This window comes from Diaporthe amygdali, assembly GCF_026229845.1.
Source record: "Diaporthe amygdali strain CAA958 chromosome Unknown NODE_41_length_355262_cov_61_584611, whole genome shotgun sequence".
Taxonomy (NCBI): domain Eukaryota; kingdom Fungi; phylum Ascomycota; class Sordariomycetes; order Diaporthales; family Diaporthaceae; genus Diaporthe; species Diaporthe amygdali.
This window is the reverse complement of record NW_026517061.1, coordinates 187,702-202,894: the sequence shown is the minus strand read 5'-3', so window position 1 is coordinate 202,894 and position 15,193 is coordinate 187,702. Positions and strand designations below refer to the sequence as shown.

Genomic DNA, 15,193 nt, shown 5'->3' with positions numbered 1-15,193 from the left:
CTGGAAGATCAAGTGACGTGATGCTGGATCAGCTACACGCCATGCGGCAATTGACCCCTACTTCCTTTGCATGATACAGCTCGCCTGTTACTGACATAACAGTCCTTGACCTGCCTAGTCACTTCCGATACCCTCCTCCCCGACCTTTCTGTCCTACGGGGAGGTTTCAGCGGATCCACGCACTTCATGTACTTCATTGAAGAGGTACAGACAACGATCTATCCCTCCTCAAACCTCAAACTCCTTCACATTGGCAAGCCACGGCTATGAGATGGTAGTGACACCCACTTGACGACACGCACGGGCATCAGGTCTGCCAGCCGTGCAGCGCGGATCTGCTCCCACACGGCGTTCCATACTGCGGCGCGCCCGGGGCAAAGGTGATCTCGGCAGCAACGGGAGGCTGCTGTGCCACTGGCGCACCCCGCGCGCTACTTGCCCCGCCCCTCTTTGTTTTGATCGAGTGAAGGATTGCCCGGCTTGAAGTCTGGGTTGGGCTGAGTCTGTGCTCGACAACCGTGCGGATGAGTGAATGATGCCTGCGTCTGGTCGAGATCGACACACTTGCATTTGCGCACACACTCTGCAACCACGGCAAAAAAAAATTGGAGAGACACACGTCCTCGATTGTGTTCAAGCTATAATTGCATTGCTCTTAGAGGGCGCAAAGGCAATCCAAAACAGGCCAGGGAATTGAACGTATATATTATTCTCACCTGCTTGGTCTAGACAGGCACGTCGGAAACACCCTCAGCTTGGTTCAGCGCGAACGTCGGCATTGGGTGTCCACCACACATTGCGAGCCGCGAGGTTTCGACCAAGCCGCTAATACTTCACCCACCGCCCTGGGGGAGAGGAGAGCTCGCCGGTGACGTGACCTCAGATCCCGGGGCACGACAACTGTGGCTGCAGTGGTGTCATCCTTGCCCAACAATCGCCGCTCCACTTACACGGTAGTTCTCTGTGCTGCATGGTAATAGTATGTAGCAGCACTTGACAGCAGTATCTACACATAGCATAAAACTCAGCCGGCATCCGACCGTTGTGCCGTCGCGGCACTCGACACTCGATATTCACATACCAACCTGTTCCGCCTCCACTTCACTGCAATTATATCCACCAGCCCTTTCAATGGCCACCCCTAATGTTCTGAATCTCAAGGAGCAGAATGCTGCCTACGCCGGCAGTTTCACGCAGGGCCACCTCGCGCTGCCACCGGCCAAGAAATATCTAGTCGGCAAGTCTGAGCCCCTCCACCCACGCCACCCGCTCGCTTAACATATCGTTGACGGCTCCCAAGTGACTTGCATGGACGCTCGCATCGACCCCGTCTCAGCCTTTGGCATCTCCCTCGGCGACGCCCACGTTGTTCGCAACGCCGGAGGTAGCGGGAAAGAGGCCCTGCGAAGCATCATCATCTCGCAGCAGCTGCTCGGCACTCAGGAAATCATCCTGGTCAAGCACACTGGCTGCGGCATGCTGACATTCGCCAATGAGGACGCGCATGCCTTAGTCGCTGAGAGGCTCGGCGCCACTGCCGCCGCCGAAATCGCCACGCTCGACTTCTTGCCCTTTTCAAGTGTGGACGACGCGGTGAAAGAGGACATTGGATTCCTCAAGAGGCAGTCGGCTGTCCCGAAGGATGTGACCATCACAGGATGGGTGTATGAGGTCGAGACAGGCAAGGTCAGACAAGTTGTCTAAAAACAACCCGCAATGTGGTGTGATGGGAGTTCCGCCTAAATCATGGTGCAATGCATGATACACAAACTTCGTATCTCATAGTGAAAGATTACGAGGAAGGCTACCTAGGCACTTCTTGATAATAAATCGGGACATGTGTGATGTTTTCTTCTATTACGAAACAAAAAAGAATTCACGTCAATAATGTACCAGACGGGTTCGGTGCTGTTCAAGCGCAAGTGTGAACGACGGGTATACCGGCCACCCGCGCAGAAGCTGATCCCATAGGAATGTATCCCATTGGAGCTTTTCCTATGGCAGTTCGTCCCACACGATATTTTCCCATAGTATTGTAACATCTCGTGAAAACAATGACCTAATTTTACCTCAGTAACGCTTCAGACGGCATTGTCGCCCCGAAGCAGCCACTCAATCCCCTTGCCCCTGCCCGTAAAACATTTTCCTCTGATTGTGTCGTCCAACCAAGGCTTCTCAGTCAGCTGATCAGTAGTTCCGCGCCGTCGTTCTAAGTTGCGGAGGTCCTCCGCGGCGCCGATCAAGCCGCCGATGGATAATACCAGCCGTCTTCTCGAACGTAGACCCGAAAGTACATCCGCTGAGCTGGTGCAACAATATAGTTGCGGGCCCCAGAGCTTGGGAACTGTGGCTCTGGAATACACAAAAACCTCTCCCTCATTGATGTTCAACCATCATGTGCTTTTGTAGGACGCTGTCAGGGGCCGGGAAGATTAGTCCTGCCGATGCCTCCGTGTGTCCATGTGCACTATATTGGCGAAGGTACAGACTGGTCAAATGCTACGTTTGTTCGCGAACAAGAATGTATAGCATTAAATGAGTATATGAAACGGTATATCAGGTGACGCTGTAACTGAATGAATGTTTGTGACTTTCAAAATTTCTCATCTGGGTAGTCCTGTCATGGTTAGAAAAAGCACACTCGACAACATCAGCTTCATCGAAGTTCATATGAGGTATGATCTAATTCAAACAATTGCTACTAAATTCAAAGGCCATTATTCTACCCATTAGACGGGCCTTAGCTAGTAGCCGAGATGAAGGATGATCCTGCTTGCAGGTAGGAGCCATAGCGCCACCCGCTGTTAGCCGTGTACACGTCGGCCAAGGACCGTCACGCAGAGCAACGAGAATAGAACGATGAAAGAACCCGACACGTAGCCAATTTCCTGAAACCTTGACCAAGAGTATGCACGCATCATTGATTGCTCAGTCATAACCTTGCTCACGTAACAGACATACCTCCTGGAAGAGAGTCCATCCCTAATACAATGTCAGCCCCTTCACCCCGCAACGTGCAATCAAAGCTTCCAGGAATGAGGTACAACTTACATCCATCGACATCTTCATCGACAAATTGTGGCTTGGTGCACTTCATAGCAGTAGCAGCAGACTGTCGCTGGAGCTCACTACAGGTGTCTCCCGTGCAACGCTTGTCAAGGGCTCGTTGGAGTGCGTCACCCTTCCATCCAAAGAGATAGTCTCCGTGTTGGGAGTATCCAGTTCTGTATCAGTCCCAAGAGGACATTCCTCAGCTAGGTATTCATGACAGATTCGTGCACCGGGAAGCTGCTACTCACGCGTCGCCAGTCGAGTATACGAAAGGCTGGCTGCCATCTTCTGGCCAGAGCTCTGGGTCATTGAACGGCGTCGTGTCCCACATAACTTCGTACATGACCTGCGGTAGGCGCACAGGGTGTGTTGATGGACAGGCGCCAGTCGACTCGAAGGACCCTGTACTTGGGTAAGCCACGTGGGCCTTGTGGTCTGGGCTGTCGACGTTCTTCCCGTCCCAGCACCTATGCGATGGTTAGTTATCTGGAAAGGTGTAAATGATGTGTATCGAACCTTACGTACGTAGGGAATGTAATTGTTGTCCTGATTCCACCACCACACATAGCCTTGGGTAAAGAGGTGGTGTCGTCGCCAGTGCAAGGAGCGCCACCAAACGGGTCCTGCTGCATGTTGCTGAAGCAGCGATGGCAGAGCTGCTTCTGCTGTCCCTGGGGGTTCCTCAGGCCAGGATCACCCACGAGCATACGAAATCCCTAAGACATCTCTGTTTAATATGTTCCATTCTCGGCGGGCTTGCACCACGACTGGGTGAGGCACTCACAGGCTTGAAGGCAGTGACTGTCGTCACACCATCATAGGGGGGGATATAATACACTGTGATACCGCCATCTCCACCCTCTAGCCCCAAATTCACCATCTGAGGCACCCTCTTAAATGTGCCGTTCCTTGCTCTGAAGTACAGGTTCGCTGTCCAGTAATTGGAGAAGTCTTCGCTAAACGTACAAGAGGTACAGGTAGACTCCACCGAAGGGTCATACTCGACTGGCGCCATGGATGCATTGAAGGCGTTGCCTCCGACGATTTGATGATTATGGGAGGATTGTATCATTCCAGGCTCGACTAAGGGGTCGGTTCGCTCAATGACGAGCCGGGAGCACCCAAATCGCAGCATGGCTGCGGTGGCACAGCACCCCGAGGGCGGCGTGAATTGAGCTGCCACATGGTGATGAACCAGGAGCGTGGATACTAGGCAGGAAAAAAGCATATTCGTGCGCAAAATTACTACCTAGTTCGTGCAAATGCTTGCAGGTTTTTCGAGAAAGAAATTGCGAGCTAAGGGACGGTGCGCTTCCCTTTAAATACAGCTCTCAGGGATATTATCCCGCCGCCACGTTATCTGGGGTAGATAGCATCCGCTGGTTCAAGCAGAATCGCCATCCTCAGTTGTCTTGGCCACTTGCAAGTGCCGTTCAACAGATCATCGCTGCTCCCATATTTATATCGGCGGGTAAAAGCGTTGAGTCGCCCGGAGCGGAGAGTATGCAAGTTGATTGGCCATCCAATATATGCAAGGCGACCTCTTTGAGACACAGACTGTATAGATCCGAACTCTCTCGCGGATTATCACGGAGGGTCCAGTAGAGGATGACCAGTCAGATAGAATTAGTTGCGATCTATTGTGTTTACGCTCCTGGGTAGTTCACGATCGTTGCGTGTTATCATTCACTTACCGTACAAGGAGCGGCTCCCGAAATCCAGCACTCCTGCAGGTGAGGCACACAATAGAGTTGGACAGCTTCGGAAAAATGTTACAGCTTTTCAACTTAGCTCCAGCATTAACAGAATAAATACTGTCCCTGCCTCAAGACTGTGGTCATCGAGTTCTGTCAGCCCATTGGCAGGTATAGGAGCATGCTCTGACACAGGACCAGTAAAAGGGAATATGGCGGAAGTTGAGTCTGGTCCGATGATTGAGATGGCCACCGGGGCATCCGGCACGGCGGAGCCTGCCCAAAGAAGCCACGATATACAGTCGGAAAGGTTTCGCACAGTGCTGGATGAGGCGAAGAGGCATTTGGGCGGGTATAATGGGTGACTGTCTATCAGCTGATTTATTGAAGGCACAAAAGATGATTTCAAACAGTAACAGCCACAGCCACACAACAAATCACGAGACTTCCCAACTATGTCGTAAGAGCTTGCGGGGCGTCGTCATCCTGGGTCAGATCAATGACCTGGCTGCGAACAATGGTGACCGACGCGATTGCAGAGCGAACAGTAGAGGAACCATGCTGCGCAATCTGCAGAACCTCCTTTGATGTTCAACCCGCGCTCCTAGCTCCAGATCCAGATACTCCCGTGCTACAAAAATCTATTACTTCCTTCCACATATACAATTCAAATTGAAAATAATTCAAACAATCCCTTATTAATATGCCTCCTACACATCTTCATGTTTCTTAATGTAAAAAAGTCAAATGTCAGCGCATGAAAAAATGACAACATTAACATATGTAGCAAGCTGCCCATTACTGGAATCGAACCAGTCACCTCATCATCACAGTTCTATATTACTAGTGATGCGCTCTACCGATGAGCTAAACGGGCTTGCAGGTCAGTACAGCATGTCATCTATCACACCTATACAATGGGCGGGTCACACCCTGGTCTTACCAGAGGCTGTGAATATCAACTCGTCTCTATCTCATGCAGCTGCTTCATTATGAAACTTCGACAAATTCAATTGCACTCAGCCTTCACCCACCCCTTCAAAATCATCTCCTTGAAACATTAGTAAAGTCTTTTACGACACATGCTTCTTCCTGAGAGGGCGGATGCATGTGTGCGCAGTACGGCCGACAAGCAGCCCTAAATTTACCTCTGGCCCTGCAGCTCTTCTGGTTGTTCTATAGCTCATTATCCTGTAATAGGTAGATTAATTTATGGTAAGCTATTCCAGAGCGAAAGATCCCATGGCGACTTCTTATACAACAGGCTCTCTTGGCAGGAACCGCTTCCCTTTCAATCCAAGGAAGCGCTGACTGGACCTTACTTGACGCATTGAGTACAGCTATCCCATCTCTGAATTTGTCCCGTCGCGCTTCCCACTTTGCCTCTTGTCTTGTAGGGGAGGAGAGGTTAGCTAGCTGGTTGGTAGTTTCGACCTTTCTTGCCCTTTGCAACGTTCCACTTGTGTTTTGTTTCCTTTTGTACAGTACTCCTGAGTGTACACCCTGTTCTCAGATTGAACCGTTTCCAGTTTAATACCAGTAAGCCGTAATCCCTGCAGACGTACTGTTCATCATGTTCGCATCCGCTAAAGCTCAGTATTGCGTGTGGTACAGAGCTCCAAGAAGGATTGCTTCTCCTAACCTTTTTATATTGTTTCTGTGCATACTGTTTTTCTATGCTGTCGGGAGGTTCGCAAATACAACTGCTCTACCTTCATGTCCTAATTCGTCGTATGTTCTTGAAACTCTGTGTCAATACTGTAGTTCTGGGATTTTGAGGGAGCGAAGAGAAAAGTGTGTCAAATTGTGATTAGGCCTAAATAGACTACTACTAAGGTTAGCCATCTTGAGTTTCGTCACTGGCTCTAGGTCGGTCTGCTGGTGAAATCTAGAGATTACTGCTATCTAGGTGGAGTCGGGAGGGTTGACCGGCTTTCTCTGCAGAGCGCCCAGCGTTTCACATGGCACGTTGCTTAGCCGCTAATTACACCAAGAAGGCAGTGAGTGTCAAGATGTTGAGGAACGCGGCCGTCCATGGCTGCTGCAATCCTTCGCTTGCTGCGCGTCGGTCGTGACAACACCTTGTGGCTGCTCCTCCCTCGTTTGTATTGGGACATTCGACCAAGTTTGTGAGTATCATTGTTCACTTTTATGCTCTTACCATCCTCTTTTATCTTGCTAACTTTTAGAAGAGCATTAATGTCTGGACGACTCGACATCGCTGGAGGAAACGCGGGCTGGAAGGTCGAGGCAACTCATTCATCGTGGTGGCCATCCGGGTTTCCGCGCTTCTGGCAAGCGCATTGGAGGCCATACTGTTTTCTCCTTATCAATCTTATATGACATGACTCTGGGCGGCATCATCATGGGGAGATTTTTTGCATGAGTGGCTAGTAGTTGAATGCTTTCAACAATGTCTCAGTGTCCGCATCTGAGGCAGCTGTATTCATGCCTGTGGTCGGCAGAATGTATTTTGGCTTTCCTACTCCAAATCAGTACCAGAGCCGTTACGGCTAGAAGATGTACAACTGTAGAGGATGTAATATAAGGACTTTGAATTGGTATGGTCGTATGATGATTGATGGTTTGGTGGCCGATGCGACTAAAAGAGGGTATGTCTCAATGTAGCTATATTTCTGCGCAGTCGCAGAAGGTTGACAGATAAAAATCAAGAATTAAATATTTTCAATTCGTCGCTAAAAAAGTATGTCTCCTCCTACCTTTGGAGAACTTAGGTATAATTGCTAGCATTACTCGCCTAATAGTTCTTGAACGTTTTTATCTCTAAAAACAACATTGGATTAATTTCAAAGATTACTTATATTCAAGGATAGCCAGCAGTGTAAGTAGATTTGAAGCGAGATTTATCTTAGCATAAATATTTAATCATTTTCTTGCTGGTCTTTATCTCTTATCTCTTATCCCTATTCCTCTCTGTATACTTCTCCAGATCAAGTCCCCTTTAATAGGAGATTCTAGAGGCGACAAGGTAATGCCTTTAAGTTTAGATTATCTTGTCTGATGTCGCCTTCAGCGGAGTATAATTTAAAGCCTTTTAAAAATTGATTCACCCCCCATGTTTACGTTTGTTTTGATCAACCGCCAGGGTGTGGCAATTGTAAAAGAGTTTCTGCCTTCGTCGTGATTTCAGGCAAGCCGATTAACAGCGAGTATGCTATCAAAAGAAAAGACGAGGTACGTGGAAAGTAATGAAACGAGCGAGTTGAAGGACGCAGCACGAGTTTGTCTGCCAGAGTAGGACACGAAGAAGGAGCTCTAAAGAAGATGGATAAACCACGCGAAATGTGTCTTCAGTTTTTCCGTGGCCCAGAGATAGGAGGGAAATTTCCCTAGCGACGACAAACAACATGTAGTTTGAGCAAAGAGGCAGAGAACGTGATCCTCGTCTCCATGCCAAGACCGAGAATTACAGAAGTTTCACCGTATGATGGTAGCATATTACCAGCATCCACACCTTTCCCGCGATATCTGCCGTTCTGGTGTGAGGAGATTGAGGGCAAGATATAATTCCGAGCGTATAGACTAGCTCTTAGATGCCTCGGAGGCACGAAACGAACAGTCATTGTGCAGGTTCGTACATTATCCTGCTCTATAGTACTTTGCAACGGCTAGACATCGAAAATCAGCAAAGCAGAGCAACAGGGAACGCTCTAATCGACGAGAGAAAACTCGTACACAAAAACCACAAAGCTCAATCTGGGTCTGACAATGATAGGGGATGCGACAAGTGTGAGACAGGAACTGTGACGCTCATAGAGGGACCGCACGGTGCAGTGAGATACAACGGATGGTGTTGCGTGGTACTGCATCTTATAGGTGTAATTACTGGCCAAGGAACGCCACCGCCGTGTTCTTCTTTTCTTCTTTTGTTGTTCTGGAGAAGGGGGATTCTTCGTGATTCGATCCGGTGCCTGCTGCTACTGAACAAGTAAGATACATTAAGGTGCTGCCTGGCAGGCATGAACCTATCCGGATACTGATTGCATGCGCAAGTGCAGGTCTTGCAACCATACTTAGCACTTGAGAAGATAGCCTGCACCTGTGTAAGTTGATCCCGGGGTGTCCGAGGAGGTACTAGTGCTGGGCCATCCGGCCATCACGCCCAGGACGGACAAAGGCAATGGGTATCTTGAGAGACTGAATTTCTGATATGGTGTGCTATGCCTTGACGGTTTGCGCCGTGCTCAAATCAGCGTTTCCGTGATGTAGGTGCGTCGCTTGAGAGAGGGGCTCATCCCATCGCTGCGTCCATCAGTTCAGCATAGTGCCGCAGATCTATTCTGTTAGGTAAGCCATATTCAGCCCGCTGGCCAAACTTCCTCGCCGACATGTCTGGGCCGTGCCTGGCCACATCAGCAGCCAGGGCGAGCAGGCCCGGTGATCTGACGGACATATCCATTTTGGAGGGCGGGCGCGGGCTCATGGGTGACAAATGGGAGGACGTCTAAAAGACCAAGGAAGCTCGGCCCATCCGAATAGCGGGAGCGAGGGGGCTAGGTCGTGTGACAAGGAAAGTGAGGACATATGATATGCCTCATGAGGGCCAACAAGAAACACCAGCCGTGACCTCACACATGAACGGAGCTCTCGGATGGGGAATATCCCGTCGATATAGGACTAGTAAGCATATTTGTACACAGTCCAGGCCCTGGGGTGTCCCATCCCCGGACTTCAACCCAACTACTTATCATCTCCCTTGTCCTTCCCATATCGATTCTACCATCCAGTGTGACGCAGTAGACCCCATCTTATTCACCTCGATGGCGGTGGATTGGGTATCAACAAAGCTGCTGCAGCGGCTTCCACTGCCACTAATCTTCTTCTCTCCAAAACCGTGTTATGCGTGGGGTATCTGTGATGGTACAGGATTTAGACAAAAGAAAATGGTGGTCAGGTGGCCAATCAAGCAAAATGAAACCTCAAAACACAAGACACACGCACAACAAAAGGAGAAAAAACCCCAAACCCAAGGACAGGTGCCCTGTAACCAAAAGGGGCAGAAAGCCCGAACCCAGCCCAGGTCCATGTGCCCCTTCTTGAATCTCGCAACGCCAAGGGTAAAAATCCCACCCACAAATCGGACGCAGCAGAGGGGACAGAATAAGCAAACTGTCCCACAGACGTAAAGGAAATAGGCGACAGCCATGAGTGGTGATGTGTCATCTGCCCAGCAAAACGAAGTAAGAAAAGAAGCGGAGAAGGAGACTAAACACATTCCGCAATGTCACTCCAATGCTCCTCTCTCAGTCACTGTTAAATTCCATCGCCTGAGAGTACGATGCCGCTGTCTCTATCCTGGGAACTTTTCGCACCAGTCTCTTGTTCTACCGGCCGCAATCGTTCAATTCGCAGCTTCATGGTCTCGTCGGGGTCCCCCTCAGCATCACCGTCTGACTGACCAAACTCGCTGTCACTGTTACTATGACGCTGGTCGGATGAGTGGTCCCATAGCTGTGCCCCGTCGTAAACATACGGCTGCTCGCATTCTTCGGGCACTGCACGGCCGTCAACGTCAAACTCGCTGACCCTGACCTGATAGTCCAAGGCCCTCTTGCCCTCCCTGATGAGCTCCTCAGTCCATCCAAGACATCTCTTCAGGCTCTGATTCATCTTCTGACTGTCGACCAGAAGCTGTTGATGCTTCGAAAGATCGACCTGGAGGCGCTTCTCGTCGCGCTTCCTGTGTTGGGCGTCCCTCAGTGCCATGGTGCTAGGGCTCAGCTGCGCAGATCCTGCCGAGTCTGACTCTGACAGTTCGGACTCATCCATGTACTCATCGTCGGGCTCCATCTCGGAGTCTCCCTCACTCAGGTCTGCCAGGCCGAGGTTGTTCAAAGGACCCTCGGGCGCCTCGCTGGCAGTGGAAGCCGATGTGATTCGGGATGGGGCTGCCGTGTTGGCTGATGAGAGCCGGCCGGCCCTTGTCAGTCGCTTGTACCGCCGGAGCTCGTTGGTTTGTTTCCGCAGTTGCCGTTCCAGGGTCCGGTTGATGGCTTCCAGGGACGCATTCGTTATCTGCAGGTCTTGCACCTTCCGCTCCCTCCTTGCGTTGGCGACCAGCTCATTGAGTGGATCATTGCCACTGGCCGACCTTGGACTGGCCAGACCAGAGACCATGGAGTCGCTGTCATCCTGGCTGCCGGCCAAGTCATCGGCAGCCTCGAGCACAGATGCCATGGATATTGCCGGGTTCGAGAAGGTCATGGGTGACGGCAAAGGCGAACTGACGGGCGGGCTCGGAGCCACGGTCCGCACGACAGAGGGAGGCTCTGCAACCAGGCTACCAGAGCGCGAGTGCCCAGAGGACTTTCTTGGAGCGGCCTCTGCGCTGACCCGCCTCAAATCGTTGGAGTTGGCCCGGCCAAGCTGAGGCGCCGACGTGACCACACTGCGCCTTTCAGCGATTGAAGGGCCGGCCGAGGGCTGAGGCTGAGGTTGAGGCTGTAGCGGATGTGGATGAGGATGTGGGGGTGGTGGGTAGCCCGTCGCCTTGGCCGGTGATGGTATCCTCTGCGACAAGTGGGCTGGTGACTGGGAGCCAGCGCCGGGCTTGGTGGCAGTCACCCTTGGGGTGGTCGAGAGGGCAGAGCCGGGCCCGGACTTCATCAGGCTGGGCTGCAGGTCTGGAGAGCCGTTGGCGTACATGAACTTGCTGGCCAAGGGGTCCGGTGTCGAGGCGGCAAGAGGGGGCGAGAAGGGCGCGGACGGGACGGATGTGGGCGGGCTAGGTTTCGGGGGCAGATTATTGCCCTTGGCATAGAAAAAGGTCGGGCCTTTTTGCGGTGGCGCGGGCCTGGGGGCGGGAGTAGCGGATTGTGTGGTCCTGGAGGCATCGCTGGCATAGAAGAATTTGGAGTCGCGCGAGGTGGGAGCTGTTTCACTCCTCAGCAGGACACCGGCGCCAGCATCCGAGTCGAGTGCAGTTCCGGAAATGCCCAAGCCTGACCTTGTCTCCCAGCGGTCGGCGGGGGAGGAGGCGTCTGCCGGGGACGGGGAAGCATTGGCACTTGTGACACGACTCTGCCGGGAGCCAGACCTTGGGGTAGGGTTGTTTTGGAGGTGGTTGGGCACGGGGGAGGCATGGTCGTGCCTGCTGGCACCTGAGGTGGTGGTGCCATGGCTGACAACGGAGGAAGGGCGGGTAGACCTCCGAGGGACAGGAGTGGCGAGAGTGACCGTCTGCCGCTGTGAGGCCGAGGCCGAGGCCGAGGAGGTGGGAGCTGGTTTGCCGGCGAGCTTTGGGGTGACGGGCAGGCGTTTTGCGAGAGCAGGCGCATGGGGCGGGTGGCGTGAGGACGTGGACGAGGTTGAGGCTGAGGTTGAGGTCGAGGACGAAGGCGCAGCGGTGGAGGAGCGATCGTAGGGCATTCTGCCGGAGGAGGGGGCGGGCTCTTTGGAAGAGGAGGTTCGGGAGGTATGTAGATTCCTCATCGTGTTGGTAGCATCTTGTCGGATGAAAAGGGGAGCCCGCGTAGAGGACGAGAAACGAGGAACGAGGCCCAAGTCAAGGTCCGGATTCAGGAGGAGCAGCAGCAAGAGGAGGAGGAGGAGGAGGAGGCGGTGGTGGTGGAGGTCGGTGAGGAGCGTTTAGGGGCTGCGAGGGTTCCCAGTGCGTGGTGAGAGGGAGAGGAATTGCGGGTCGAGGCAGATGCAGATGCAGATGCGGAAGCGGGAGCAGAATGTCGAAGTCGATGCGCGGCGTCGAAGTCGGAGTCGGTGTCGGTGCCCAAGTCGGTGTCTGTCGGACGGACGGGGCGTGGTATTGGCGTGTGTATGTCGTGGTACGTGATGGATGGCGTTGAGGGTGAGTGATGGGTTGTTGCCGAGAGAGGGATTGGTGTTGTTGATCTTGTTGTTGCAGGAGTGGTTTGTGGAGCGGTGCGGTGCTGTCTGGTCGTGAGATTGAGGATGGGGTCGAGGGCTGTTTGTTGTGGGGAGGATGCTAATTGGGGGTGATTGGGAGGGCGGCACTACAGCGTAGTACCATGCAGCACGAGTGGACGTGGTGGACGTGACTGTGCTTTGGCGAGGGACTTGTGGTGGGCCCGCATTTCGGCTCTGGACATTCTGGACCTGTGGACTTTGGATTTCTGGGCCTACCTGGAGCGAGTCTTTTTCCCTTGGACACTGACACGGCAAACAAGACAAGACAATTCAATGCAACACGAAAAATAATAAAATACCATACCATGCCAGGTCTAGACAAGTCAAGTTCCTGCCGTCGCCCCGGTCCCGTGTCCTAGTGTCGTTGTCGCCCAAAAGAGGTCGGATGCAGCACAAACGACGGCACAGAGGGGGGGGGACTTGTCCGCATTGCAGCTGCAGCACTTGGCTGGCTTTCGAGATGGACTACAGGCTGGGTTGGCAGTGAGTTGCGAGGCCAGCTGCTGGGATTCAACGACCGTCTACACGTCTACACGTAGTCTACGAATTTGGGTTGGTTGTTGTACCTTTGGTACAGTACGTGTGTTGTGTGTGCATGTGAGTTACATATGTAGACCTAGAATGTAAACATGTCGCAGTAAACAAGCCCGTGTGTTGGCAGCGCTATGAGTGGCTCCTCATCTCGGCCAATGTCGATGTTTATCGCAGGACACTATGCACACTGTGCGTGCAGCAAGCTGCGCGCTGCAAGTACACCAGGGGGACTACGGTGCGGAGGGCACACACGTGGCCATGTCTCACACAGTGCTCTCCTGCGAACCGTTATATAGATCCTGGGTTGCCTGGGTAGGGTATCCACGAAAGGAGGCACGACAGCAACATGCCTAGGTACCTAAACCACTCTATATATATACTATGTATACTGTAGATACCTCGATATAGTATCCCTGACCCATACCGCCCGTGTCTTATTGGGTCGACGACCCGGCACTCCCACCCTGCCACACCAGGGGACCCTGAACACCTGTAGTGGGGTCCCCTCAGGCCGCGGTACGCATTACTACTCAATACACCATGTGTTCAGCCTTTTGTCAAAGAGGCAATCTAATTCTAGACTACATCCAACAGACTTGCTTTCGTCCACCGGGTCGGAACGCCCCACGGCCACAACAACATACCACGATGGCTCTCATCGGCATCTCGCTGATAGTCGCATCCGTCGTGTTCTTCTGCCTACGTCCCCCGGCCTGGCTGCCGCTCCCAAACCTCCTCTTCAGCTCGCGCCATCACAGAGCGAGAATTGACAACCCACAAAACTCAACCGAGCAACCACTACAACCAACCCGCGACGCGCGACTCCGCGACGGCGACGGTCACAGTGACGGTGATAGCGACGGCGATGGCCAGGCTACCCCCAGGGCCGCCGCATGCACTACAAATCCCGCCCATGCCATCCCCAGCTTTTCGCTGTCCGAACCTCTGCCCTCGCCGTCGCCTTCGCCGTCGCCCTCGACCTCACAACCCACCAGGCCGGCCATCCCCCCGCCAAGCGACTCTGGCCAGATACCTCGCTCTCCTCTTCCTCTGCAGCCCACGCAAGCAATCAGAGCGCCAACTGCGTCTGACCTCATGCCACCGCCTCCGCCTCCGCCACCTTCATCGTCAGGCAGCCTCTCTCCAGCCGTCATGGCCCCTCCTCCGAAGCCCGCGATAAATGCACGCCGCATTCCAACCCTCGCGCCGGTCTCCAGCAACAGCTCATCCCTCCGCCCCCCACAAGCGCCCTCGCCGAACCGCTCCCTCCCCGTCCCCAGCCGTGCTCCCGGCACATCTACCCTCGCGCCGCCACCCACCCACTCCTCCGTTCCGACCAAGCCCTCCAAGCAGGTAAAGCTGACGCCAGGCCACTCCCCGATGGACTGGGCCCGCCTGGCCCAATCCCCGACATCCGATCTGCGCGGCCTGCCTCCCTCTACCCCGTACCTCCGAGTCACGCCCTCACAGCTCCGCCAGATGACCGGCCGCAAGGGCAAGGATGCCTGGTCTGTCTTCTCTGGAAAGGTCTACAACATATCCCCCTACATCGGCTTTCACCCCGGTGGCGAGGCCGAGCTGCTCCGTGGCGCAGGCCGCGACGGCACCCGCATGTTTGCCGAGGTCCACCCCTGGGTCAACTACGAGACCATGCTGAGCGCCTGCTTGATAGGCATATTGGTGGACGAGCATGAAGTTGAACACCATGTAGGAAAGGCAATGGAGGAGATGGACTAAAGCCATTGTTCAATTCACCAGCGAGCTTTACTACGCGGTGCGGAGATTGTAGATACCACGGGGACTTGTTCCTTGTTGCCCTTAGAATGACCGTTTATTAGAATGCGACGGTGTCAGCTATAGCTAGACCGCTACACAGCGGCAATAGATACCCCCCCCCCCCCCCCAAAAAAAAACCCGGAGGAGAGTGACCAAAGACCAAGCACTGGGCAATTGGGAAAACCAGGTGCAGAAAGAAACACTACCAGACTCATCCACAACCTGGCAATGTA

General features: G+C 53.2%; 4 protein-coding genes across 4 annotated transcripts; 2 read left to right on the top strand and 2 right to left on the bottom strand.

Moving 5' to 3' along the window:
* Window positions 1–1,308: 1,308 nt before the first annotated feature.
* Window positions 1,309–1,704, top strand: J7T55_008138 (carbonate dehydratase; the record flags this gene model as incomplete). The annotated part of the gene is made up of 1 exon (XM_053134054.1): window positions 1,309–1,704. The coding sequence occupies one exon, from the start codon at window positions 1,309–1,311 to the stop codon at window positions 1,702–1,704; it is 396 nt and encodes a 131-aa protein (XP_052988165.1).
* Window positions 1,705–2,944: 1,240 nt separating this feature from the next.
* On the bottom strand, window positions 2,945–4,186 carry J7T55_008137 (uncharacterized protein; the record flags this gene model as incomplete). Its single annotated transcript, XM_053134052.1, has 5 exons — window positions 2,945–2,982; window positions 3,052–3,224; window positions 3,300–3,518; window positions 3,577–3,767; window positions 3,836–4,186. 5 exons carry the CDS (start codon window positions 4,184–4,186, stop codon window positions 2,945–2,947), a joined length of 972 nt encoding a protein of 323 aa, XP_052988164.1.
* A 5,833-nt stretch (window positions 4,187–10,019) lies between these two features.
* Window positions 10,020–12,134, bottom strand: J7T55_008136 (uncharacterized protein; the record flags this gene model as incomplete). The annotated part of the gene is made up of 1 exon (XM_053134051.1): window positions 10,020–12,134. One exon carries the CDS (start codon window positions 12,132–12,134, stop codon window positions 10,020–10,022), a length of 2,115 nt encoding a protein of 704 aa, XP_052988163.1.
* A 1,698-nt stretch (window positions 12,135–13,832) lies between these two features.
* J7T55_008135 (uncharacterized protein) lies at window positions 13,833–14,921 on the top strand (the record flags this gene model as incomplete). Its single annotated transcript, XM_053134050.1, has 1 exon — window positions 13,833–14,921. The coding sequence occupies one exon, from the start codon at window positions 13,833–13,835 to the stop codon at window positions 14,919–14,921; it is 1,089 nt and encodes a 362-aa protein (XP_052988162.1).
* Window positions 14,922–15,193: the final 272 nt, after the last annotated feature.